Genomic DNA, 27,598 nt, shown 5'->3' with positions numbered 1-27,598 from the left:
TCCTTTTTGCCTCGCCAGGAAAAGTTGGCAAGAAGCTGCCGCTCGCGGCCATAGGAAAGGGAAAAAAAAGGCGCAATTTTTTTTAACACATTTCTGCAGCGCGCATCTCGCCAATTTAAACTCGCCACACGCATTCATGTTAAACATAGCAGAATTCGCACATTTCTGCATATGGAGAATAAAACTCTCCAAAAAAGCTACTTTTTATTAAACTCGCCAATTTTAAAATTCGCTGCTCTCTGCATAGGCCCCTTTGACGCACCTTTTTTTCCATTTTCACATGCCTGACATGGGGATGCGTCTTAGAATCTATGTATTTGAAAAGCGCTTCCAATCTCTGTCTTCCACATCATCATTAGCTGAACCGCTGACCTCTCACCCTGCTGTCCCGTCCAATCCCCTGGCCGCTTTCTTTGCAGTGGCCAGCCTTTTAAAATAATCCCATTCAAGTGTATAGGAGAAGGGATGTGTGTAAGTGTCTATGGAGTAACTGTAATATGCTAGCAGTGCGATGATAAAGATGGTGAAAATATACCCCAATTTGCTTGACGATGAGTGCATGTAAGCAGTTAATGGGAATGCAAAGATGGTGGCTACCTTGCTTCAAACTCGACCACTGCTGCTGCTCAGCATGTTATCACCAATTAATAGATGACTTGATAGATTTAACTTACGGGAACAGGGAGTGGAGTAGAGAACGGAGTGATGGATGTGTCGGTGGCTGCCTGAGAGCCATGTTAGACGGTCATTAAGAGCGAGAAGGAGTATGTCCAGGGGCCGCACAGCCACATAAGTAATGGGGCATTTAGGGTTGGGAGCGGACCGGGGAGGGAAAGGTGTGTTGTTATTATAAGAGCGCCCCCAGTTATTTTAGGGTGCCTTTGTTTAGTGTCAGAGCATCCCATGGTATATACAGGATATCTTCCCGTCATTACACATCACAGGGAAATGACACACTGCCTATTGTATGCTTATTAGTGCTACGGTTACCCCAGATTCACAGGGAGCAGCATCCTATTCAACATCATAAAGGCTCCATCATCAATGTGTTATCATTACATACAGTGATACCTTCCATCTCCCTGTAATATCTATCTATCTATCTATCTATCTATCTATCTATCTATCTATCTTATATATCTATATAAGCTTATGTGCCAGGTATCCCTCTCTTGAGGTGTCTCCCCAGGTATCATTTATTGAAATAGGTTTGGAGGAGTTGAGTTAACGGTATACAGTACCTTAAAAAAAAAAAATATCTAGTTTAGGATTCACTTCTCTAAGTGGAATTAAGGGGATGGGAGGATTCACAAGGCTCTGATACCTATCTCCGCCCCCTAAAGTGTGGGTAGGTTAGAGAGGTTTTTACTTTGTTACCGAGCTCTAGCTAAATATTGACAATTTGCTAATTTTGCAACTGGTACCAGTTGAAAATCAAAATTAATAAACACCCAAATCCCACTTTGCTACATCCAAAGTGACAAAATACACAGTACAATACTTCAGTGCTAATCTTGTTTGGAGGTTGGTGGCCCCTCCTCCCAGGGTTTAAGCTCACCCCACTCCATTTTTCAATTAGCAGTTTTTTCCATATTCCTGTATATGACAGACCCACTGTGGTGATTCTCCCTCCAGCAGATCTAAATGAGGATTTTATCAGGTAGTGTTAGGACCTACAAATTGGTCATGCCGTGACGGCTGCAGGCTTATATCGCTTTGGCCAAAGGGTTGTAATTAAATGACCCTTACTTATGAGAAATTAGCACTGAAGTATTGTACTATGTATTTTGTAACTTTGGATATAGCACTGGGCATTTCTGTCTTTTGTTGTATACATTTGGCCACGATCAGTTGCACTGCTTTTGTCACATATATATATATACTGTATATATGATGTGGTGGGTTTTGGGGTTTCGTTTGCTTGCTGGGATTTGTGTGTTTACCGTCAAAGAAGAAAGAGCCCATTGGCTGGGTCAAACAAAATATCAAGGAGAAAGACCAAGAGCAGTGATGGCTAAGTTGCTGGACTTCAGTGAAAAATAACAGACTTCTGCGAGATTACAAGGAGTCAGGGGAAGTTGCATATGAGGAATTGCGATCGACGATATTAATTTCCAGGACTATTCGGTGGCATTCTCTAACAAAAGGAGAGAGTTTGGAAAACGTTGTAGCTCTTTGTTTCAACAAAACAAGAGATTTACTTTGGGGTTTCCAGCCACTCTGCGACTTTTTACGGCAAATGGAGTTTGATCAGTGGCATGCACAGGATCGTCAGTCACCAACCGGAGAAAGAGGTCGCAGTGAATGTTAAAGGACTCAATTCCCGTATTAAAAGAAATACAATTCTGTAGCACCTTAAGCGTCTTAAAGCCGAAGTTGCATTAATCCAGAAATCAGTTTAGATTCAAGGTAAATCAAGTTAAAAGTGGCGCTAAAAGGTCTGGAAGACTACTGGCGAATGGTTAACACTTTGGAAAGAGAATATACTTTTTTCTCACACCCACATAATTCATTCTCCAGAATAGATTATATTTATACCCAGTGGTTGACAAATCACCAAAAAATCTACTCGCCACACAAAAAAATCTACTCGCCACCTAGTACCAAACGTGTGCTGCTTGGGCCAATATTTACTCGCCCGGGGGCTAAATCCACTCGCCCGGGGCGAGCAAATGTATAGGTTTGTCGAACACTGTTTATACCAATAGTCAGGTAATGGGGAAGGTCACAGATACAAAAATAGAAGATATCATCTCGGATCATGCCCCAGTATGGGTGGAGGTTAATATGGGACAAAGAGCGCATGGTGATATAATATGAAGATTTCCTTCTTACTTGAAAAATAACGAAGAATTTAAAGCATTTCTTCAAAATAATTGGTTTTATTTTTAGGAAACTAATGCGGCCCATTGCAACTCAGGAAAGTTCTTTTTGGAGACTGGGAAGGCAGTTTTAAGAGGGAAAATAATTGCATATATAAATAAGAGAAGGAAGGAGATTGATTTGGAGTTTTCTAAGGCTAGCAAAGCGTTAAATAATAGATTCTGTGCTTTTAAGATAAATCCCACTATAGATAACAGAGATGGTTATATGAGATCCAAGGATTTGTGTGAGGTTTGGCTGCATGGAAAAGAACAAAAGAAAATGCTGTTTAGAGATCTGAACTTTTACAAGTTTAGAAATAAAGCAGGGAAACTGTTGGGCAATATGGCTAGAAAACTTATGAAGTCAAATCATATTCTGAGAATAAGGGAAACATTGGAAGATATCACCACTAATCCTATAGAGATAAATAAGTTTTTTTTTCAAAATTTCTACCAAAATGTATATAGTAAAAGTAATATAGACAAAGAGGCACAGTGTGATTTTCAAGGGAAAAATTAAGATCCCTAAGTTAGACAGAGAAGAGCAGTTGAAGAGATAGACAATTCTATTAAAACTCGTAGGAAAGGGAAAGCGACAGGCCCAGACGGATTCACAGGAGAGTTTTATAAAATGCTTATTGATGAAATTGGGGCCCTCCTAAGAGAAGTGTTCAAAGAAATTCTAGATAAAGAAGATTGTAGGCTAAAGCAGTAAAATTCAGGGCATTATTGAAAACCCTGCTCTCTGATTGGTTAAAATTCCGGGCATTATCCAATCAGTAATGCCCGGAATTTTAGCAGCTTGCAAAGTGCCGTTTTCAATGTGTTTATTTCCAGCCAATCAGCTTTCAGAACAGCTGAGACAGAGCAGGGGATTGGTTAGAATGAAGTAACAGCTCTGAGACAGGGCAGGGGATTGGTCAGGAAGTATCAGCCACGGGTTGACTCCTCCCCCTCCCGAGCTGACTGAGATTTTCTGAGCAGATTCAGTTGAATTCGGGGGGAGTCTGCAATGAAGTAAGTGGCTGTCTGCAGTTCCTTTGTGGCTGCAGTTTGTGTGTGTGTGTCAGTAGTAGTGTGTGTGTGCTGTGCTGTTGTGTTGTATATCTGTGTAGAGGTGCTGTGTGTTTGTGTGTATAGAGCTCTAGTGTGTGTGTGTGTGTGTGTGTGTGTCAGTGTCAGCAGCAGTGTTTATGGGTGTAGCATGTTTGTGTGTGTGTGTGTATGTGTGTGTGTAGAGGCGCTGTGTTGTGTGTAGAGGTGCTGTGTTGTGCGTAGAGGGAATGTTTGTAGAGGTGCAGTGTTGTGTGTGTGTATGTTGTGTGTGTAGAGGTGCTGTGTTGTGTATAGAGGTGCAGTGTTGTGTGGGTGTGTGTAGGGGTGCTGTGTTGTGCTGTGTTGTGTGTAAAGGTGGGGGGGAGAGTGCAAAGTTTAGTAAATGGCTGCATTTTTGATTGTGGCTGCAGTGTGTGTGTGTGTGTGTGTTGTGCGTTGTGTGTTGTGTATGTGTAGCAGCAGTGTGTGTGTGTGTGTTTGTGTGTGTGTGTGTGTGTGTGTGTGTGTGTGTGTGTGTGTGTGTGTGTGTATAGAGCTCCAGTGTGTGTGTGTGTCAGTGTCAGCAGCAGTGTTTATGGGTGTAGCATATGTGTGTAGCAGGAGAGTTTGTGTGTGTGTTGTGTGTGTGTTGTGTGTGTGTGTGTGTGTGTGTGTGTGTGTGTGTGTGTGTGTGTGTGTGTGTGTAGAGCTGTTGTGTTGTGTGTGTGTGTGTAGAGCTGCTGTGTTGTGTGTGTGTGTGTGTGTGTAGAGCTGCTGTGTTGTGTGTCTAGAGCTGCTGTGTTGTGTGTGTAGAGCTGCTGTATTGTGTGTGTGTAGAGGTGCTGTGTTGTGTTTGTAGAGGTGCTGTGTTGTGTGTCTAGAGCTCCAGTGTGTGTATGTTTTTGTGTAGAGGTGCTGTGTGGTGTGCTGTTGTGTGTGTGTGTGTGTGTGTGTGTGTGTGTGTGTGTGTGTGTGTGTGTGTGTGTGTGTGTGTGTGTGTGTGTGTGTGTGTGTGTGTGTGTGTGTGTTAGCAGTTTGTGTGTGTTGAGCTGGTGTGTGTGTGTGTGTGTGTGTGTAAATAGAGGGGGCAGCAGTGTGTGGATATAGATATCTGCTGTGTAAGTGTATATAGAGGTGGTTTCATGTATTTACCATTTTATTTTAATTAAAAAATCTATTTAACTATACAAAAGTGTCTATTATTTATGAAATAAGCCTACATTTAGCCTATAATAGTAATAATCCCCGAAGAACAGGGCATTACTGGCTAATGATGCGTTGGCTGGGTTAAAGTCCGTCGGCTTCAACTCGGGCCTTCAACTCTTCTAGACAGGGCATTATTGGCCAGTAATGCCCTGTTCTTCGGGGATTATTACTTAAATATATAGAGACGTGTAAAACTGCATTTGTAAGAATAATTCATAAAGAAGGTAGAGACCCCTTGAACCCAGGACCTATAGACAAATCTCTCTTTTGAACCAGGACGCAAAGATACTATAAAAAATATTGGCCAATAGACTTGCTACAGTCCTACATAAATTAATACATGCAGATCAGACAGGCTTTGTAAAGGGCAGAGCCTCTGTTAAAAAATATCAGAAAGGTTATAACAGCTATACACTGGACAAAATCTAATAAGCAAAGCAATAAAGATAATATAATAATATCAGTTGATGTCGAAAAAAGAACAAGACAGGGTTGCCCTTTATCCCCCCTGCTTTTTAATATTCCGATTGAACCGCTTGCTGAATATTTTAGAAATATGACAGAGTTTAAAGGGATCAAGATAGCCTTAATTGTGGAGGATTTATTGTTGTTTGTGTCAAATCCAAAAGAGGCTATAGAAAGAATGTCAGGTATTTGAATAGTTCGGAAAATGTTCAGGTTTTAAGGTGAACGGAGCTAAAATTGAAATACTAATCCTATCAAGTAAAAACAATATGAAATGGGAAGGGAAATGCCCATTCAAGGAAACTTGGAAACCACTTAAATATTTAGGAATCTATATTGATCCGGAGGGTAATATCTTTACAAAAATAATTTCAGGGCAATTATCCCTAAAATAATCACAGAATTAGAGGGGTGACAAAATGTACCACTATATTTGTCTGCCGGATGTTAGATGGTTAAAATGATTAGTTTCACAAGATTAATTTACCTTCTACAGATCTTAACAATATTATTGAAACACTCCGATATTAAACTTCTAAATATAGCAATTGCTAGGTTTATCTGAAGGAAAGGGAGAAATAGAATCTCTATTAATAAATTATGCCTGAAGAAAGAGTGTGGGGGGGTGGGGGTTAATTTGCCTAATATCAGAAACTATCATCTGGCCTGTGTAGCAAAACAGCTATTACTCATGCCTAGAATTAGAGGAGCTTTTGGTCTCCCCAGAGAGTCTCCTGGGATTTTGACATATAAAATGGAGAGAAATACCAACGGAAGCCAAAGGAAACATGCTAATTAAGGCTACATGGGCTACTTGGAGAATATTGAGAAAACAATTTGGATTTTCATATACTCTTCTTGCTCAAAATGTTTAACTATAAAAGGAAATTTAAGGTGGGATTATTATATACTGCATATAATCTTATGCTGTAGATTATAGACACTCTATGTTTTAGAGTGGTTAAAAACAGCAAAAGAGAGAGGGGGGCAGTGAACGAGGGGTGGATAGTGAGAGTGAATGGGGCAGTGAGAAAGAGTGGGGACAGTGAGACATAGAGGGGGAAGAGTGAGAGGTGAAGAACAGTGAGAGAGAAGGGGGAAGAAACAGAGAGGGAGAGGGGGGAAAGAGTGAGAAGGGGGAACAGTGAGAGAGACATGAGCACAGAGAGAGCTAAATAGGGGGGGATAGATCAGCACAGAGAGAGATGGTGTGAGAGATTTTCATCACAAAGAGTGAGAGTAAAGGAGATGTTATATAGAGTGGTTATATGGGGCAATAAGAGGAGTTATAGGGAGGGGGTTATAGGAGGTATATGGAGCAATAGGAGTTAGGGAAAGGTTATTATGGAATATGTTTGTGATTGGTGTTCTTTATCTTAGCACGTTCTTCAACTAAGTTTAAAGGGTTGTCTGAAATCCATGGTTTGATTTTTCTTCTCTTTATGGGGCATATTTCCTTGAGTGTTTCTATGATGGGTGTTTTAGTTGAGTTCCAGTTTTCATCTATATCCTCATTTATGAGTGGGACCCACTAATGATGTCAGGCTCACTGCCTCTTCAAAATTTCCAGTTTTGACAAGTGGGACTATGCTTGTTCTTCTCCAGTCATCTGGAACTACACCTATTAATGACTGCTTAAATAGTTATGTTAATGGTGTTGTCACAACACCCATAAAATCTACTAATATACCTGGATGTATCCCATCTGGCCCAATTTACTTGTCCACTTTCAGTGTTGAAAGTTCCAGTAGGACCTTCTCCTCTGTAAATGGAAAAATAGAGAACCCAAAGAATGGTGATACCAAAACCCTGGACAGGTAAAATGAGGAGAGACTAATAAACCCTTGATGAGATAGATGGAGACTCGTAGATTCCGCACCCTGACTAACACCCAACAGCTGATCTGGTGTATGTAACAATTCCCAACCTCATTAGGTTTCAGTAGATATTTAGCTTAGAAGCTGGCAAAGCATAAAGCTGAGATTATATTCACCGCGCGCGACGGAGCACGTGCACTTCGCGCACGCCTGCCACTGGCGTGTTGTGTGAACTGTGCTTTCAGCGATGGGGAGGCGTGACCATGATGTCACATGAGCAGTTCACCCACATTGGCTGAACTGCTCACGTAACGCAGCCGTCGCTTGAAAAGACAAAATGTTTTTTTCTTTTCAAAACATGCTCTCGCTCTTTCGTGCGCGTGCGCGTGCGAGCGTGTACTAGTGGCGCCCTTATAGGGATTGGGCAGGTTATCCTTGTCGTGCACACGCCATTGCGCTTAGTATAATCACGGCCTAAAACAGGAAAGACTAAAACACCTGAATATGTACAGCTTAGAGGGTGAGGGGGGATATGATAGACATTCACACACACACGTACACACACATACACACACATACACACACGTACACGTACACGTACACACACACGTACACACACACGTACACGTATAGACTCAACCAAGTACAGGAGGGAAGTATAAGGTTAAATCCTAGAGCAGGATACAGTGGCACTATGTCAACTGCTATAGAGACCTGTAGAAAGGGACCTGGAAGTTGTTACTTCAGATCTAGTTAGAAACAGTACATTTTAACTTATGCATTTAATAGTTATGTAGCCCTTTTTGTGACACCTACACTAAGGAACTACTGTGGTGCATGTACCTGTGACTTCAGGAGCTCTGAGCCTCCGCTATATGGGAGCCTGGGGTCATACCGTTATTTATCTTGGTGCAGCGCCTCCACTTACCCAGGATCCCCATGTTAGAGATTATACCCTGAATAAGAACATAACAACAGTATTATGCAACAGCAACCTTTTATATAGAATGCATAAAGCTCAAATGATCGGCAGCATTAACATATAACATCACACACACACCGTGGCTCGGCCACACCTTATTGGGGATAATGTCCTGTACATAGGTGGCTCTGCCACTCTCCCTAGGAGTATGTCTTATAACCAGAAATTGTATGATACCGTAGGATTTTGCACGGTGGGCCCAATTAGTTAGTGGGAGGCGGGATCAGCGCCTGGTGACCGATGTAGGTGCACTTGTAGATAATGATACCTTCCGGTCACTGCGATGACCGTCACACTCCACGCAGGGTCCTAGCGTTGCTCCAGCCTTTCGCCGTCACTCCTTGTTGCAGCGCCGTCTGCACCCAATCCAATATGGCGGCCGCAGCTCCGCAGTCAAACCACACTAATGGGAAATGTCCCTACCATCTAGGGCCGTCCTTACAAATCAGCACCCTACGATGACAGGGGAATACTCCTCGGGCCGGGGGAATACCCTTCACCTAAGCGGACGGGTCACTGACCCTCCGCTCGCGCACACGAGGTTCTGCCAACCTCCTCCTTCACCTCCCTCTCTGCTCTGCCCCACCGCCCACACGCATCCGGTTCCTCTATCTAGAGTCTCGCACCCGATTGGTCCTCAGCCTCAGCTGACTCTCTCGCAGTTCGGAGTTCAGAGTTCAAACCCCCAAAGTCTCCACAGATTGGTTGCCCTTCGCGCGCTTCTCTCGCGCATGCGCAGCCCAACTTGTACACAGTGACCTTGCTGACAGAAGGAATAATATGGCGCTGCCTTTGTGATTGACAGCGCGGAACCTTTAGATATATATATGCACATCCTTACAGTTAGATAGGTAAAAAGCTTAACTAATAAAGGTTTATTTATCCCAATTAACCTTACAGAGAATGTTTGATCATACACTAGGTTTGAAGGAGCAGCTCAGTGAGTAAAGACACTGACTATGTAAACAACAGCACTGAGTGTGATGCAAGGGAGCCTGGATCCAATCCTGCTGTCAGCTCCTTGTGACCTTGGGCACGTCACTTTATCTCCCTGTGCCTCAGGCACCATAAATATAGATTGTACTCTCTATGGGGCAGGGACTGTCTGTAACAATCCTATGTGCTGCTTACAGCGCACTGTACTTTAATTGCACTATAGGAAATGTAAAAAAGTTACAATTATAAACTAAATATTGAGATATATTCTTCCTGTGTTTATGTTCAATGTTTTTCAGATATGTTTTATCCTTAGTATAACTGATAACAGCCAAGCAACCATTCACAGGTCTTCTGGTTCTACAGGTCCCTGTGTTTTAACTCCAGTGACCACTAGATGACAGCATATACTTGAGATTCAGCTTTTGCTTTTGCCACCAGATGGCACTCTAAGACTAAACTTCACAAACTCTAGGCACTGCTCCAGCTTGTCTTCCTGTCAGCAAATGCTGAATGTATACAGTATGTTCTCTTTTGTGCACTATTTGTTTAATTCTCTTGACCCGCTGAAAGAATTACAGTATGTGAAGAACCCGCTATCAACAGTATGCTTAGAACATCTGTGATGACTGGCAACCACAATCCCATCGAAAACATACAGTATGATATATTATAAATAGGGATTCCGGTTTTAGGTTTTAACCAAATGAACACTACTGACTGATCATTTTGAACTGCCACTTAAAATCGATAAAAATGTATATAATGTACAATTTCTTATTGAATTAGACCTCTTGTAGCAACCCAGTCACAGAAAGGCAGCCAAAAGGAAGTATGAAAAATAACAAAAATGCACAGTAAACCCTGAATTCAAATGTGTACATTTTTCCTCAGTACACTGATTTTTTTCTTGGTTTTTTTTTTTTTTTTTTAACAAAAATGATAACGGAAAAACAAAACAATACACAGATTTCACAAAATAATAATAATAATAAAAAAACAGAATCCCTAATTATACAGCAGCAATCTGCATATCTTGGGGTTTCCTGAGATATTTGATATTTATTCCACTAGACCAGAACCTTTGTCCGGTGGGGTCCGCTTCTCTCCAGGGGCCAATAGACAGCTGCAACATCATATCTGTAGTTCTCAGAAGCCGGGGGTTCCATCAAGTTGGGGGCCCCAGGTCCGCTCTAGCAACCTCCCGGTGGTACAGGTGATTAGGGGAAAAAATTGGGAGGTGGTCGAGATTTCTGCTTCATGAAGCATTTAAGTAGCTCCAAAATACTTGCCCCCTCCATACATATTTACCATAACTCCTTGCATACTCCATTACCATAACACCCTCCTACGGTCTCTGTAAGTTCTCCCTACTTAACACTTGGATTGTAAGCTCTTCAGGACAGGGATTCCTTTTCCTAATGTTTACTTACATTTTTGATGCACTTATTCCCATTATGTGTTATATTATTATGTTGTATTTACTACTGTTGTAAAGCACTCTGTAGATGACTAGTGCCATGCAAATTGTGTGTGTGTGTGTGTGTGTGTGTGTGTGTGTGTGTGTGTGTGTGTGTGTGTGTGTGTGTGTGTGTGTGTGTGTGTGTATATATGTATATAATCACATACTGCACAGGGGGGAGGGATAGGCTTCAGTCACAGATACATTCCAAGATGCACTGTTTTTAAGTTAAAACCTCTCTTGCTATATCCATTCTAACATCACCGGAAGAAGAGATCAGTGTATCTCGAAAGCTCGCACAAATAAAAAAAAACGGTATTGTCTATTCGTTTTTGATTTGTATATATATATGCTCACGTTGGTGGGAAGTGTATGTCAATTTGTGTGCTAATGTGAACTTCATTATTTTCTTGATTGATATAAATTGTGTTCAATATGCGGTGTATAGTGTCGAATGGCTAAATAACCAAATTTAAATATACATACAAATCATATATAAGTGTATACAACAATAGTGCAAAATAAAATCAAGAAGAAATAAAGTCCAATTGGTCAGTTATGAAAAATAGAACCAACTTGTAGGGCATTAGGCCGTGATTATACCAAACTCCGCCAACGGCATTGCGTGGCGCAAACACACGCAGCTCAAAAACAATGAAGGTAAACATACCTCGTGTGACGGCCGCGCAGCGCCGAACTGCAAAGCGGCAGACTGGAGAAGGCTTGAGGCAACGACCGTGTCACGTGAGCGGGTTCAGCCAATGAGGGCGAACCGCTCATGGCCACGCCTCCCTGTTTCCCATGCTTCTCTCCTGTCTCCTGTGCTTGTTCAGATGCCGCTCGGCGGCAGCGCGAGGATGACGTCACCGGATAGCGCTGCCGCCCAGCGGCATCTGGTATAATCGTAGCCTTAGATCTAGCGGAGACGTAGCAGCCTCAGGTGGAACCAAAAGGTTTTCACACAATTCTAGATAACAAAAAAAGGAAAAAAGCGCATGCTCCAAAGCACAGTCAATTTAATTATTAATAAAAAGTGATGAGAAACAGTCAAGATTAAAAACACTCAAGAAAATATAATAGTTTTCAAAATGCTAGTATTTAAATTACCACACTGAGTCGTGCGTGTGTGTGTGTGTGCATGTGTGCGCGCGCGTGTGTGTGTGTATTTATGTATATATACACACTTTTATTTAATTTGTGTTTGTTGACTAAATTTGTCAGTGCAAAGAGCGCAGTGCATTGCAATAGGATGCATTGCAGGTCACTACATAACCAAAGGGTCTAATTAGTAAGATAAGTTCATTGGTATTTTAGCCAACACATTTAGGCAAGGGCGGCACACTGTTATTACTTTGCCTTCATTTTGTTGAGTGCACTTTTTTCTTGCTTGTGATATGAGATATTTCTGGATTATTATCACCTGAGTGCTTTCCATTCCCTCCTCAGAAGTGTATGTACAGTAAACACTGATGTTCACTGAGATAATGGTTGTTGGAGTCTCAAATGGACAAACAAAACAAAATTAGTACAAACTAAAGGGGAAGTGAGAAATTGTTATTTAACAAGAGATTAGACACTGGTAAAACATTCGCCACAGTTATGAATTTGGGACCCTATCAAAGGTTTCCAAATTTGCAATTTTCCCTTTAAACTACTGTACGCTCTTGAATGTCACAAGTAGTGGACTATGAACAAATTAAAAACCTCAGAACTACACAATTTTTAATTCTGAAATAAAAAATTGGCTGACTAACCAAAAAATACATTTGTTAAACTCTTCGCCTTGTGTGAATTCTTGAAAGAAAAATGTAAAGTGTGACACCTTCACACACCTCTGTAGGCGATTGTGGGGGATTGTAGACGTTCTACGTTTGAGGGTACTGCATCGCAGTGCTTAAAGAATGGAGCTCATCTGGGACATCGTTAGAAAATTCATGTATTAGGAAATGAACAAGATGTAGTGCAGATATAATGTATAAAACAGAAGCTGTGTGCTGCAGATTTTAAGCTATTAACTGCTGCACAGTGGTGCCAACATGTCATTTTGGTGTGATGCATTGGCGAGCCCAATCGCAATACAAAGGTTTAATGATTAACGTTTTACAAATATTCAAAATATATGAAATTCACAATGGTTGCATGCCTGCGAGAAAGCAAATTTTATTCTGGAACAATCGGAGTAAATTATGAGTAAAATATTTTGCGTGCATCTGCGTTATGCCAGTATCTTTTCACTCCCTGAGCTCTGCTTTCTTCATCGATTCATACTGTATACAGGTCCTGCCCACCTGCTTCTGTAATCTTTTGGCAGTCTTTTCTGCCCCAGCACGCAAAATATAATTCCCATCAAGCCTTCTGCAATTTTAGAATATAACAAAGGTTGGGGAATTCTGTTTTGATTATATTTTAATTCCTCAGTTATAAATTTGAGATCCGTTATTGTGTCCCAAAGTGAAAGTTAATTGCCAATTATTTTCTGGCTGAAGAAGTTGCTTAGTAGATGAGGTTGAAAAAAAGATGTCCATCCAGTTCAACCTCTGCTAAATTTAGACGACAGATACTTGTCCTATATTTCTATGTACAGTATTTTGATCCAGAGTAAGTCAAACAAAAGAAACCAAGTGAACCATTATCCAATGCTGGCTGATAAGGGGAAAAATAAATTCCTTCCTGATTTCAGGAGGTGATGATAATAAGTCAACGCTTTAAATTATGAATGTATGTATGTTGGTTTGTTTGTGTGTTTATATTATCTTAAGCATTTGCCGATCCACTGCTGGATGAAGGCCTCCCCAATGATCTTCCAGGTACTGCTGTTTCAAAATCTTCAACACACTTGCGGGGTGCAGATACCAAAAATAAAAAACACAAATAGTGCAACGTTACCTCTTCCGAATGTTCAGTGACCCAATATGAAATTCGCACTCACATGGTATAATTACCAAAGAGGCATGAATCCATCGCGGTACTGGACAACTTTATGATAATAGTTCCCACTGAACAATGAATATCTCATGGATGAAAGAGAAAATAGAAATGCAATAGTGCAGTTCAATAAGGTAAAAAATAATATTATATAGCAATTTCAAGAGTGCGCACTCATACTCTATCTCAGGGGTGCCAAACTGGGGGGCGCGAGATTTGTTTTGGGGGGTGCGGGCAGTTGCAGAGGTCCCACACTGTTCCCCAAGGCATTTTAATTAAATGCTGTGGGACCGCACAAGGCCTCTGCAACCTCTACTTACTGAGATTCAGCCGGCTTCAGGACGCGTGACCATGGCAAGGATATTATGCTGATTAGTAAATACTGTTTCATACAGCCGTGTGTGTGTTTACTGTATGGTTGTTCTGGTGAGGGCACACTCCCACCACGTTGGGATCCCTCATCAGTGGAGGCGCTGCACCGAGTGTAAGTATACCCCAGGCTCCCAGTGGCGGAGGCTCAGGCCTCTTGTTAGCCTCACAGGTGACAGCAGTACCAGTAGTTATAGTACCCTAGGGGTACACCCGCTACATATATATATATATATATGTTGCTGGCGAAATAAAAAATATATATGCAGACATAAAATTGGCCATGCACTAAAACCAAAATAAATAATAATAAATAACCTATAACCAATTACAGTTGTGTTGCTCCTCGGGCCCATTCTGCGTGAATAGTGCCGGATCTTATCGGTATCTTGACTTACAGAATAAGCCCCTGTGTTTTTCAATGGCTCTCCGTGGATGGCAGTCTGCACTGCACATTGCTAGCAGTTTCTGGAGATAACATTAACCGAGTTTTACATGATTTTTATGTATAACAGTTGTGGAGAATGTTGGCAGGCTTAGTAAGTATTTCAGAGAGATAAATAAGTCTATCATCTGATATATGATGCCTTCTATTTAAAGTTGGTGTTTTAAAAGGGATAAATGGAAAACATACTGCTTGCATTTGAACCACTTTATCTTGGCTTTGCACCACAAAACTACACATCATTTTATTTTATTTTCCTCTTTAGCAGGATTTTTTTTCTCTGGCTGAAGTTGAAAATAAAGAGCTTGGGTAAATGAACATAAACACACACTTTTTACTATTTTTCCCCCCCATAATTGGTATTTATGATGGCCTGTCTGCATGAGCTGGGGATGGGATATGAACAGACCCTGTGGGGCTAGGAATTTTTCTAAAGATAATTCTTTACTTGCATTTCTTTTGAGAGAGAAGGTTTTGCAAGACCGGACATGTTTTCATTTTGCAGAATGGAAAGAGACCCCATAGCTGTTGCATTTACTATACTGGAAGTTTTGTCAACATTTCCAATGAAACATAGTCATTTGTATATATCATGGAAGAGCTATTATGACATTCTGATTTAAAATAGCTCAGAACGTAAATGTTGGATATAATAGGAATATACAACTCGCTCGTACCCATTTTTACTAGATGGTGGTCTTCGATGTGCCATAAGGTGTCTTCCTGCACCGGAAGGTGCTACATGTCGGAGGCAGAACTAGTCACTGGTGGACCCGTGCTCTCCTCCGAGGCCCTACCTGTGTTGCGGGGAAGTTGGGATTAGCTTCTGTGTTAGTACCACCTGGGTGGGCTATTGCCGCCGGGTAAGGCCCCGCACCGCAGGTGGGGAGAGGGTGCTGTCGAAATGCCAGAAAATGTGTTTTAGCAGCCAGAACACCGTGCTGGATGGGGGGCCCTAAAAGTGGGGGGCCATGGTGCAGCCAAACTGACTAGACATATGATGGTTTCACCACTTCTACATATCGCAATTTTTTTTGTTCCGTATACACTGTAGGATATGTGTCTCAACAAAAAAATCAATCCTTGTTTAAAGGTGCAGTTTCACTGAGCCATTTTTTTTTATTATTATTGTTGTGATTATTTGCAAATTGTATTTACTTTCTTTCATTTTGAGCACATATGTCATTTTTGGGTAATTATAATATAGTATTCTGTTCCAAAGAACTACTGATGGGAATATGTGGGGATGATTTTAAAATGGCCACTGTTATGATATTGTTTCAAATGCTAACTCTGCCCTTGCTGCATTTTTTGAAAAAATGCTGTGTCTGCTTAGCTGCACTTCAAGCTGTGGAACAGTTGATGTTGACGTGGAACAGTTAATTTCATTTGCTGGTTTATTTTTATTGGTTTTTTTTCCCCTAATAAATTCACACAATATTTTACTAAGTTAAAAGGGAATTCACATTTGTTGTCTACATATAGTTATTTAGTATAAAGTTGTGAGAAAAGATTCTCATCGAAGCTAGGAGTTGGACAAATGCCCTTCCCCTCAATATCTGACTAGCACCCTCTTTAGCCACTTTTAAGACCCATCTTAAAATCCACCTCCTTAAGGAAGCATATGTGTAGCTCTGTGACTGATACTACTGTATACACCTCATACATCGACCTTGGCCCCTTGCAGACCCACTTACCAGAACACCTTTCTACTGTGTCTGTGTGTTCTTCCACCTTACCAATTAGATTGTAAGCTCTTCAGGGCAGGGACGTCTTTTCCTCAATGTCACTTATATATTTGACGTGCTTATTTCCATTGTGTGTTTGTCACGGGAGACCAGGTTTATTAACACCTTTTTATACCGGGATCATTGATTGAGCAAAGCAAGGAGGTGAAATAAATTGTAATTTATTTCAGGAAAAAACATACACAATATAACACAATTTACAGGGTTAACACACTTACTTTGAACGGGACTAACAAATAAATCTATAGTGTAAACAAAATTCACAAAAATGACCTCTGTAGGAGCCCTTTTCCTTGACAGGTAGGTACTCACGAAAGTCCTGGAACTGATTTCGGCATGCAATGTCAACCGCGACCGCTACGTTCTCACAAGCAGGACTTAGAAATGTTCTGCATTGAAAATGCCTGAAGCCGGCTCGCGTCTATTCAGTACAGAGCATCTTTGAATTTGCCGCTGATGGTTTGGCGCTTGGAATCTGCCTTATCATTGGCTGCAAGACTCCCTATGGGTTTCAGGGTCCCCTTCGCAAACCTCTACAGCTTATCAGAGCGTGGGAGTTCTCCTGCCAGCCAATCCCTGATTTGCCGGTATTGTAAAGCCAGGTGGGCACCTTTTTTCATTCTGCAAGGGGGCATGTGCTATCCTGGCCCCTTTGCCACTTTCCATACTGAGCCCACCCGCTGTCCAGGCTCCACAGAATCTGGGCTCTGGCAAATGGTGGCCGGATAGCCCTGTGTTAGCCCAGAATGTGGGTACTCAAGCAGAACTGCAGTACCCCCCTGTTCTAACACCTTGGCATCCCTGAGGCTTTCAAGTCAGGACTCCGCACAGACCCATAGGCACCAAACTTGGTAGCCACCTGGTTGCTTGGAATCCATGACTTGGAAATCCCACAGTTCATTCACAGGTTATCAATACATATACCTATTAAATATAACTCTTTAATAAAATATATAAGTCCCTGTTCTGGTGTCAGGGATGGAGTGTGTGTATATATTTCCTAAACTCGCTAGACTCATACTTGGCACACTTTAGAAATGAAATTTAAAACTTTTACCCACAAGAAAGCACTCTCAGCTTTATCACATAGCTGGAGTTCCCCCCTGAACCCCTATACCAGGTCCAGGGTACCTGGGCATGTATCTGGGGTACCCCACCTTATACTAGGGACCTCTCTTTATTCTAGAGATCCTGTGTATAGATGCAGGTATACATTAACCCCTTCATGCCCATTTACCTTGTCTGGAAGATGCTGCAGCAGGAATCCTGGCGGTGAGCCGTAATAGCGCTTTCAGAGTCAGAGTTTGACCGGAGTAATGTGCTTGGTTGCATCTGAGAATTCCCGGATCCAATTCCTGGGGTATCCCATAACTTCGGAACCCTGATACATAGCCACATTCTGTAGAGACTTTCTCCGACAAACCCACCCTGAAACTTACAGCCTAGAAATCTCCCGGTCCCAGCATCCCAGGAAAGGCAAAACACACAGAAATCTTTAATGTCGCATCATTTGCACACAGTCACAGTGATGCATTTAAGACATCTGGGTCCAAGAGCTGACACTCTAGGACCCCAACACACGGATCAGGGGTAACCAAGTGTGCTGAACCTTTATTAGTAAGCCTGGTTAACCCCTTCACCGTTACAGTGTTATTTGTATTATTTGTTATTTATATGATTTATGCCACGTGTATTACTGCTGTTTATTAAACAGACAGGCTGCATATTAGTCTTATGGTTGAAAAGTATGTTTAAGCGAGTCCCTGACGTTACCTAGTACCTGGTAGTACCTGCCAAAACGCAAGTCGTACCTTGGGATTTTTCTGTATATGTGCAAATGCAGAAAGGGCGGTCAACAGAAATCATTGGGCCCAGGACAAACATATGAAGCAGCCCCCCCCCCCGCGCACTAGGGCATGAATATGAGCAGAAGGAGGGGGCGGGAATATAAGAAGGTAATGGACCGGGCAGGGGGGGTACTGGGCTGGGGGATAGTTGGATGTACTGGGCCTGGAGAGGGGGTAAAAGGGGGTGCTGGGCCTGTGGTGGTGGGATAAAAGGGGGTAATGGGTCAGGGAGCGTAGTGGGCTTACCTGGGGCCCTCGGATGGCCGGTGGAGGCTTGCAGAATGAGAGCCTGGGGAATCGCCCCCTCCAGACGGGTGTCGGCCACCAAAAGGGGGGTGGAGCCTGCAGAGGTGGCCTGGGGAAGACTACTCTAGTTTTGTTGGCAAGGGAGGCGGACCCCCTTCATTGACCGGGCTGCCCCCTCCCAGTCTCTCTCCCCCCCCACCCCTGTTCAGCGGCCCTGAATGCCGCACCAGTAAAGTATTGTACTGCTTATTTAATAAGTGTTTTGTAAAGCAGCAGTATGTGACATATGTAGATCATTTGACGGTGTGGCCTTGTGTAAGTAGCATTCAGCTGCTAATATGATGCCTCTAAATGGCTCTATGTGATTATTTAAATGTTTGTACCCCCTTAAACTAAATGTTTATGAATTTTAAAGTAAAATACAAATGTATGTAGCACGTTCAGGTTTACGCTGTATAACTTGTGTGTGTAGTTCTGGTCATTTAACTGCTTCCAAATGAGCTACCATTTAGTTCCATATAAGTAAGGGGATAAAACCTGTGTAATGAATGTTTATTTTATCATTTCCAGTGAGAATTAAAAAGGAATAAAAAGCTTTCTCTGAATACTTCGATTTTCTCTGTAATTCCCAATTTCATTTCAGAGACTAGTTAGAAGCCTAATTTAAAATGGAATGATTAGTAAGAAAAAGGAAGGAAGCCTGAGCACTTTTATTTTATTCCGAGGACCAGCCCATGACTGTGCTTACTTTACAGGTCCTGCACCATCCTGTTCTTTCCTTCCATTCTAATGAATTCAGTCTTTCTTTGTAATACGCAAAAAGTGCCAGTTGACAAGAGAAGCATTTGTAATCTAGACTATTGAATGTATAGACATATAAGTTCATTGGTGTATATGTATATGTGTATATATTAGAATTTATTGTTGTATAAATGAAATCACACGCTTAATCTTTTGTCATTTGCCAAGATCCTCTACAAAAATCTAGTAAGGCCATAACTGTAAAGTTAAAGTTTTATGCTCTTTCTGTTTATTGCAGATTACACTTGGAACAGTTACTAATGTGGAAGAAGCAGTGAAGTGGCTAAGTTACACTTATCTTTACGTACGGATGAGAGCAAATCCATTAGTTTACGGCATCAGTTACAAGGCGTATCAGGTAGAAAATAGCTTTTTTTTTATGAACATCTAACCTCTTTTCTGTTCCTGTCACGATCCCATAATGTGAGGATAAATATTTGCTGTGGGTTTCTCTGTTGATAACAGCCACGCTGTGCATTTAGTTTTAGTTCTTTGTGATTTAAGAAGATTTTGGGGTTGGAAAGTAGTAGCTAAACAAACTAAAATGCCTATGTGTTTTTTCCTCTTTATTTGAACTCTTCTGTTCCTGAATTGTCTTGGAACTAATTTTCCGACGATGCTCCCAGCTTCTGATATTTTGACTATGGGGCTTATAAAATAAGACCAGCGATCGGACGAAAACTCCCATTAACTTGAATTGGAGTTTTTCTGCAATCTGCCTCTTCAAGGCTGCCTTTTCTGCCTCTTCAAAGCTTATTGGAAAAGCCCCTTATTGAGAACAGATTTTAAATCAAGTCACCATATCTTATTGGGAGGAATAATCCATAACTCTGAACAATTTACAAAATGTATTTTTGTTGATTGATAGATTTTGACTAAATGTTCTTCAGTGATATGCAACAATAATGCTTTCTCTCGGCATATGGTATGTATGTGTATGTAATCAATATATATATATATATATATATATATATATATATATATATATATATATATATTATATAGTCTAAAAAAACAAAATAAACTAAAATAATGGCTCTTTTAAAATGAGAGAGATGGATATATTAGTGGCTACAATATAAGATATCCATTTTTTTGTGAGAGCAGTCTATGATTCCTTTTATTGACCGCATTGTACGTATAAATCATTGTGCATGAGTTTGCAAGACCGCATATGTCCATTGTGCAGATGTCAGTGTTGATTAAACGATGTTACAGTGATGGGCCTGGCATCGTATTCATCTTTTTATGGTATTGGTCACCAGATGGATCCTGCACTGGAGAAGCACAGAGAACAATTGATAATTGAAGTGGGACGTAGGCTGGACAAAGCCCGCATGATTCGCTTTGAAGAGAGGACTGGATTTTTTTCCTCAACAGACTTGGGCAGAACTGCAAGCCACTTCTACATTAAATATAATACTATTGAGGTAATAACCTTGCATAGAAATACTTCAAGGAGCAACGAGTAAAACACAATTACAAAAAGGAAGAAAAAAAAAAGGTAGCTTTTACCCGAGTAGAGACAAAGTGGGCTTGCAATACATTGGAGCAAGAAAAGCTATTTTAAGGGGCTTTCATGTAATTCAACTTGGAAGATAAATGTTTAGGAAATGTTATCGGGTTTTTGAAGTAAAATTTCTTTGCTGGCGCCTACAGGGTTTTCATGGGCAAAAATCCTTGCCTTGTAACGAAAAACCGTAACGCGAGTGGCGTCACGGAACTAATGGGTGTGCGCCCGTCACACTCGTTCATGCGCACACAAACAGCAATCTAAGCTGTACGGACCTTGCATGTGCACAAGAAGGGGTAGTGAGCCGCAGCACGCATCCTCCGAAGCCAATTGCCACCCCCACACATGCACAATACTGCCGATCCTGTGCCCGAGCTCCCCTGAAATCTCCTCTTCAGCCAGGAGATGCGACAGGGGCTGGTCATGTCCCCACACCTCCGCCGGGGGGAGGAGAGAGGGGGGGCTGCTCCAGCAGCAGGACACAGAGACCACATACACACACATACACACACACACATACACACACACACACACACACATACACACACACACATTGACACACACACACACACTGACGCACACACACACACACTGACTGACACACGGACGCACGCACACACACAAGGAATTCACAGTTACTGTAAATATAGAAGTGCAAATAGCTAAAACACACGTTCTACAGTAAGTCAAACTTCTTTGCGTTTTGGCACTGAAATTGTATTTTTGATCTTTAATTAAAAACATCAGCATCACAAATAAATACAATTTCTGTGACACAAGACAAAAGTTTCACCTAAAATGCACATGCTCTGCGCACACACACTTTTTTTTTTAACATCACTACATATTGTTACATATTCAGCTCATTATCTACTACCCATTCATCCATCTAAATTATTATATGTTTAGTTGATGCCACCATTTAACAAAGTCTTTTTATACATTCCGATGCCATTCTTACCTTGGGGTTCTCGCCATTTGGAAATACCGAATTGCATTTGCAGGGGTTTTTTTTTTTTTATAAACATTTTACATTACTGCATTTGTAGTTTTTTTTTTTATATTTTGAGAGGATTTTACAAGAATTTGGAAAAACACACTTTTTTTAAAACTCCGTTAATTAACTGAGGAGATGAGAAACACTGTTTGTTTTTCTTCTGTGACATCACAAAAGCATTAGCAGTAAATAAGACTGTGAAACAGCAATGCCAGGTGTTTACCCGTTTAATTTCACTAATTAGTACAAATTAGCCTACACTTGCATTTTAACAGTACAGATAACAAGCTGTTATGCTAAATGTGCTGCTTAAATGAATGCAATAAAATAATATGTAGCCAGCCTGCTGGTGTTTTCAAAAGAGGTCCTATGTGAGAGAATTTGATACCAATTTGGTGCTTAGAGGCAACTACAATGTACTGTGAAGTTGAGCAGTGATGTAAGTGAGCTGCCAGGATCGCTGGCGGTGGTCCTAATGTGTAGTGAGCAGTGGAGCTTTGAGGTAAGGAGACAAATGATGCCATTGAAGAGCCTTGGCTAATGCTCAGCAGCACAGTGCCAGAGTGTGCTGAACTCATTCCAAGAGTGGAGCACAATGTTTTAAGTACAACTTTGAGAAATGTGTGTTCCCTACTATAGTACAACTTTATCCTTGTTTTGTCATTGACAGTTGCATTTTATATTGGCATGATAGTTGTTTACGATTTTATATATATAACAAATGGAAATATTACTGTGTGCTCATTTGCATGTCTTAGACAGGTCTGCAACCCCGCCTTTCACTATTATCACCCAGCATACAGTGCTTCCACTGCAGCAAGGGATTCTGGGAAATTACATGGAAATGAGCACACAGTGCCACCTTTTGCTTCAAAACCATAAACTTTTTTTACCCACCATAACTTAACAAAGTGTGTGTGTATAAATATGTGTATGTGTGTATGTAGGTATGTATGTATATGTATGTATTATATATATATATATATATACTAGCTGAGAGACCGGCGTTGCCCGGGATGTAATGTTCCTGCTCCTCTCTCCTCTCTCCTCCCCCCTCTCTCTCTTCCCCTGTCTCCCCCCTCCCTCTCTTCCCCCCTCTCCCCTCTCTCTCTCTCCTCCCCCCTCTCTCTTTCTCTTCCCCCCTCCCCCCTCTCTCTTCTCCTGTCTCCCCCTCTTTCTCTTTCTCTCTCTCTCTCTCTCTCTCTTCCTCTGTCTCTCCCCTCTCTGTTTGTCCCCTGTTCCCATCAATCCAGCTCCCCCCCCCCCTTTACACGTCCGGTCCCCCCCCCCATTTACAGGTCCGGTCCCCCATCCCCCTTTCCAGCTCCGTTCCCCCCTCCGGCGGGTGAGTGTGACCAATGAGGCGTGCGGGGCTGGTCCACGGACCAATCTGATTGGCCAGAGGGTGAGTGACAGACCAACTGACCAATCAGATTGGCCTTTGGGACAGTACATACAACATTTTCCAAAAAAAAATATATATATATCTATATATATATATATATATATATATATATATATATATATATATATATATATAAATGTAAATACAACTGTATGCTCATCTGCATGTCTTAGGCAGGTCTGCAACCCCGCCTTTCCCCATTATCACCCAGCACACAGCACTTCCACTGCTGCAAGGGATTCTGGGAAATGACATGCAAATGAGCACACAGATATATATATATATCTAAATATATATAAAAACATAGTATAACTTGGTATTGCAAGTTCCTAACTAAATGACACAAAAAGTGTGTGTGTGTGTGTGTGTCTATATATATATATATATATATATATCCCATATATACTTTTTGTGTCATTTAGTTAGGAACTTGCAATACCAAGTTATACTATGTTTTTCTATGACATTGATGTGGATGACTAATTGTCTTTTGAAGCTACGGTACATAGTCTCTTAATTGTAAATTCTTACTGGACTGTGAAGGATTACTAATGCTAATGAGACTGTATCTGCCAAGAGAGCTGCAAATTATACAGGGTTTACTATTGGCTGTTTTAACTTTATTCTGCTTCTAATTGGCAGACATTCAATGAGTTATTTGATGCCCACAAAACGGACGGAGACATTTTTTCTATAGTGTCTAAAGCTGAAGAATTTGAGCAGATCAAGGTAAGATGTCTGTATTATAATGAATCTGTTATTGAGCATTTCCTGGATGAGTTTAGTTATTTCTCTTTTAAAGCCTCCCCTTTCATCTAAAAAGAAAAAAGTTGGGTCGCAGTTCCTATATATACTGCATAGTAATGCTAATAATTTGATTCCATATTAATATATATTATCAGTTAATTAGTCTGGGCATATGGTATTTAGTCATTTCTATTTTTTTGTCGGAGAACCACACTTTTGACTACCTGGAATAAAAATGAGCCCTTTGATCAATAAGTAAAAAGACTGGCTTGCTGTAGGTTAAGTCTCACTTCCTTGGTTATTTAGGGTAAGTTGTTGAGCATGGAGGTCTGGTTTTGTAAAACCAACGGAACGGCCATGATACAAGCACACAATGAAATGACAACACAAACCTCTTACTGTAACTTACACAGGGGCAAAGCATTTCTCTGAGATTGTCCGTATGACTAAATAAAGTTGACTATGTTCTTTGTAACTTTAAAGATAAACCAAAACCCAAAATGAATTTACAGAAAATAATGTCAATTTCATATACACGTGCAAATTAGTTGAAGAACCGTCATTACCCATTCAATTGTATGGGGAGCCTCACCTTCACCATTCCTGTCTTGGGTTGATTTTGTGTGGAGCCACCTAAGTTCTGCACCCAGCAAATTCCTTTAAAAAGAAAAAGTGAATAGTTATGTCTGTCGTTTTGAAATCTTCGTAATTCATATTTCGTGTCCCTTCCTTTTAGTCTGAATTTCTCGAGATAACAATATAACAAGCACACCGAGCTTTTTTTTGTTTGTTGCAAATTCGCCCGATTTTATCCAAGCTCGCTCCCATGTCCATATTAAGAAAGCTGGCTTTCTGTTGGTGACCCCAGATGCCATGTTTGTAGTTTTTTTCAAGATACTTCAGAAATTGTAAATTACTTTTTACTGGGAACCAGGGGGGGAGGGGAGGGTGCCGGGGATCTTCAGAGGTCAGGGGACCATGGGTGAGCGCCAGTTCTGTTAAATAAATAAAAAATATATGTTTTGGAGCAGATTGCTGCTTTGAGACTAATCAGTGTATCACAAAGGACCCATGTTTGTGTAAATGTGTGTTTATTTACTTATTCCGAAAACATGGCCTGACTCGAGCACAGACATGTGAGGTACGGAAAGAAAAGAATGAAAATCAGCGTATGATTATTCAGAATAGTTAAAATAGCTTGGTATTCTGTATCTGCCAAGATGGATGCTAGTTTGGCACCAGGTCAGAAATGATTTTCTATAAAAGTTGCTGGACCCAGTAAAGTACCTGTCACCCCTTCTGTCCACAAGGGACCTCCTTTTAAAAACATTGGAAGCTTTGTATGGTTGGATGTACAGGTAAACTATGTTGCAATAACACAAAATACACATTTGTTGTTGCATAGTAATTACCGAATGAATGTCATTATTTCTTTAGCTAGTGAAACTTAATTTTATAAGCCTTGCAAAAAAATATTTTAGATATACATACATACATTATGCAGCGTGTAAGCAGTATGAATATAATGAATGCATTCAATGTTAATTCAAGATTATTCTAATCTAGATGAATAGAGGTTTTCCCTTGGTCAAATAGAAAATGAAATCTCATCATTTGCAGGATGTTGGGGTCAGAAGACCAATTTGTTTAGCATACCATTTTTTTCTGTGTCAATGGCAACCTTAATAATAGTGATGAATAATAAAATGTAATTGTGTCATTATTAAGATACTTTCAATTAGGTTCCATTAGTTACAGAAGAACAATTTTCTCTGCAGCCTTATAGGAAAAATTGCTTGGAAATGGGGATTATGTTGAAGCCAATAATAATTGTGTATATTTCAGAATCAGTATTCTGTTTTTGTTTTGGATGTCCAAGGCAAGCACATACTATATCTAAATACAGTATTCTAACCTCAAAGTAATAGGCTAGAAGGGAAGAGGTATATACTGTACAGTACGTGTCACATTCTTTGGCTTGAGGAGGGAAATGCCCAATGCATACTGTACCTTTAGAATACTTTTTTTTGTATATTTCATTATTATTTTTTTAACTACGTCTGTATTCCTGCGCCTAGTCCTTTTTGGGGGGCAACTGCTGCTGAGAGCCAATTGGTATATGAATTTGTTTCTCTTGCATGTTAGGTGCGCGATGAAGAGAGTGAAGAGTTAGAGCACTTAATTGACAATTATTGTGAACTTCCTGTGGCTGGTGGAGTGGAGAATGGCTATGGAAAGATAAATATTCTTCTTCAGACCTACATTGGGCGGGGAGAGATGGACAATTTCTCACTCATCTCTGATTCTGCATATGTGGCACAGGTACAATTCTGCAATGTAATAAAAGCTGTTCTTTGTAAGGCAGCTTGTGTGATCTCCTCCAAGTCTTATTTCTGTTGATTTACCAATACTTGTTACATGCCTCTCACCTACTCTGCCACGATATACGTCCTATTTGAAAGCATTCTCCTTTGCAGCTCCCGAGCGCTAGAAGTTATTTCTAACCACTATAATGAAGGCATCGTACTCTACCTTCATTCAAATCCTTGCTCAATATTTCTGCTGAAGTGGCCTAATATATAGCTTTCTTACCAGACTTATTCACTTCTTTTAAGTGTTCCTATTACACCTACTGTATTATACTTTCAGTGCTGCTGTCAGGCTTGCTTTGACCCCCACAAGCACTTGGGAAGCCTGTTTAGATTCTAAGTCTGTTATTAGTGTATTTTCCACCTACTAATTCAAAAATAATAATAATTAAGATGTATTATTTTCGGAAATAGGATTTTATTAAGGAAAAGCATTAACACCGTACTTTTCCTGCGATGGACATGTCAGATATATAACTTGGTCATCTCAATTAGGTAACAATGACCATTGTGGCACCAAACCGTAGTCGGGCTCTATTTATTGATGTTGTCCTGTTTTGTTTATTTTTAACATTGCACTGATGCCAAATGTGCCATGTCCAATCTTCCTCTCTTCCCATCTACAGAACGCAGCTCGTATAGTCAGAGCCCTTTTTGAGGTTGCCCTTAGAAAAAAATGGCCGGCCATGACCTATAGGCTTTTGAACCTCAGCAAAGTCATCGACAAGCGTCTGTGGGGCTGGGCCAGCCCTTTGAGACAGTTCTCTGTGCTGCCACCTTCTGTGCTCAGCAAACTAGAGGAGAAGAAACTTACCATTGATAAACTCAAGGACATGAGAAAAGATGAAATTGGTAAGAATGCTTGAAAAGCTGATATATTTGGCTTGCACTCTTCTAAATTGTTGTTCTAGTTTGAACAGCAAACATGTATAACTTGGACATGTACTGTACAGAATAAGTACAAAGTCTGAGCAGCAGTTTTTTTTTTTACCACTATTGTATAATAATGCAACCATAAGGAGCACAACTTAAAGGCCTAGTTTCACAAAAAAAAATTAAATAGGGGATCTTATTCTGCGCTGTGGGGGAAAAAAAATAACGCCGTATTCACTAATACAGATATATGGACAATAATCAACTCCTTTGTATATGACTTTTCGGCAGTAATTCAGGAGAAGAATGGTCGTAACTATTGGGATTTTCTATCTCATGGCAAAAATCAACATCCAAATACAATACATGGTTACCATAGGGAAATGTAATAACAATCATGACATTATCCTGTGGCAGAAAAGTCGTGTAACCCCTTTGATACCTGATGTGCTTCCACTACAAAAACACAATACAACATCACTACTCGTGCATACCAAAGAGGGTAGTAAAGCATTGCTTAGCATGCCTTACTAACCCCTATGGCAA

General features: G+C 40.7%; 1 protein-coding gene across 2 annotated transcripts in view; it reads left to right on the top strand.

Moving 5' to 3' along the window:
- Nucleotides 1–27,598, top strand: part of ASCC3 (activating signal cointegrator 1 complex subunit 3) — an 806,286-nt gene that overhangs the window by 543,841 nt on the left and 234,847 nt on the right. For both annotated transcript variants that reach the window (XM_075597525.1, XM_075597526.1), the window contains 5 exons: nt 19,387–19,506; nt 20,414–20,578; nt 23,706–23,792; nt 25,956–26,132; nt 26,806–27,031. In XM_075597525.1, coding sequence (XP_075453640.1) covers nt 19,387–19,506; nt 20,414–20,578; nt 23,706–23,792; nt 25,956–26,132; nt 26,806–27,031 — 775 coding nt within the window. The remainder of the gene's footprint in view (nt 1–19,386; nt 19,507–20,413; nt 20,579–23,705; nt 23,793–25,955; nt 26,133–26,805; nt 27,032–27,598) is intronic.

This window comes from Ascaphus truei, chromosome 4 (assembly GCF_040206685.1).
Source record: "Ascaphus truei isolate aAscTru1 chromosome 4, aAscTru1.hap1, whole genome shotgun sequence".
In the NCBI taxonomy this organism is placed as follows: Eukaryota; Metazoa; Chordata; class Amphibia; order Anura; family Ascaphidae; genus Ascaphus; species Ascaphus truei.
Note: the sequence above shows the minus strand (reverse complement) of the source record. Positions and strands in the feature narration are given on the sequence as shown.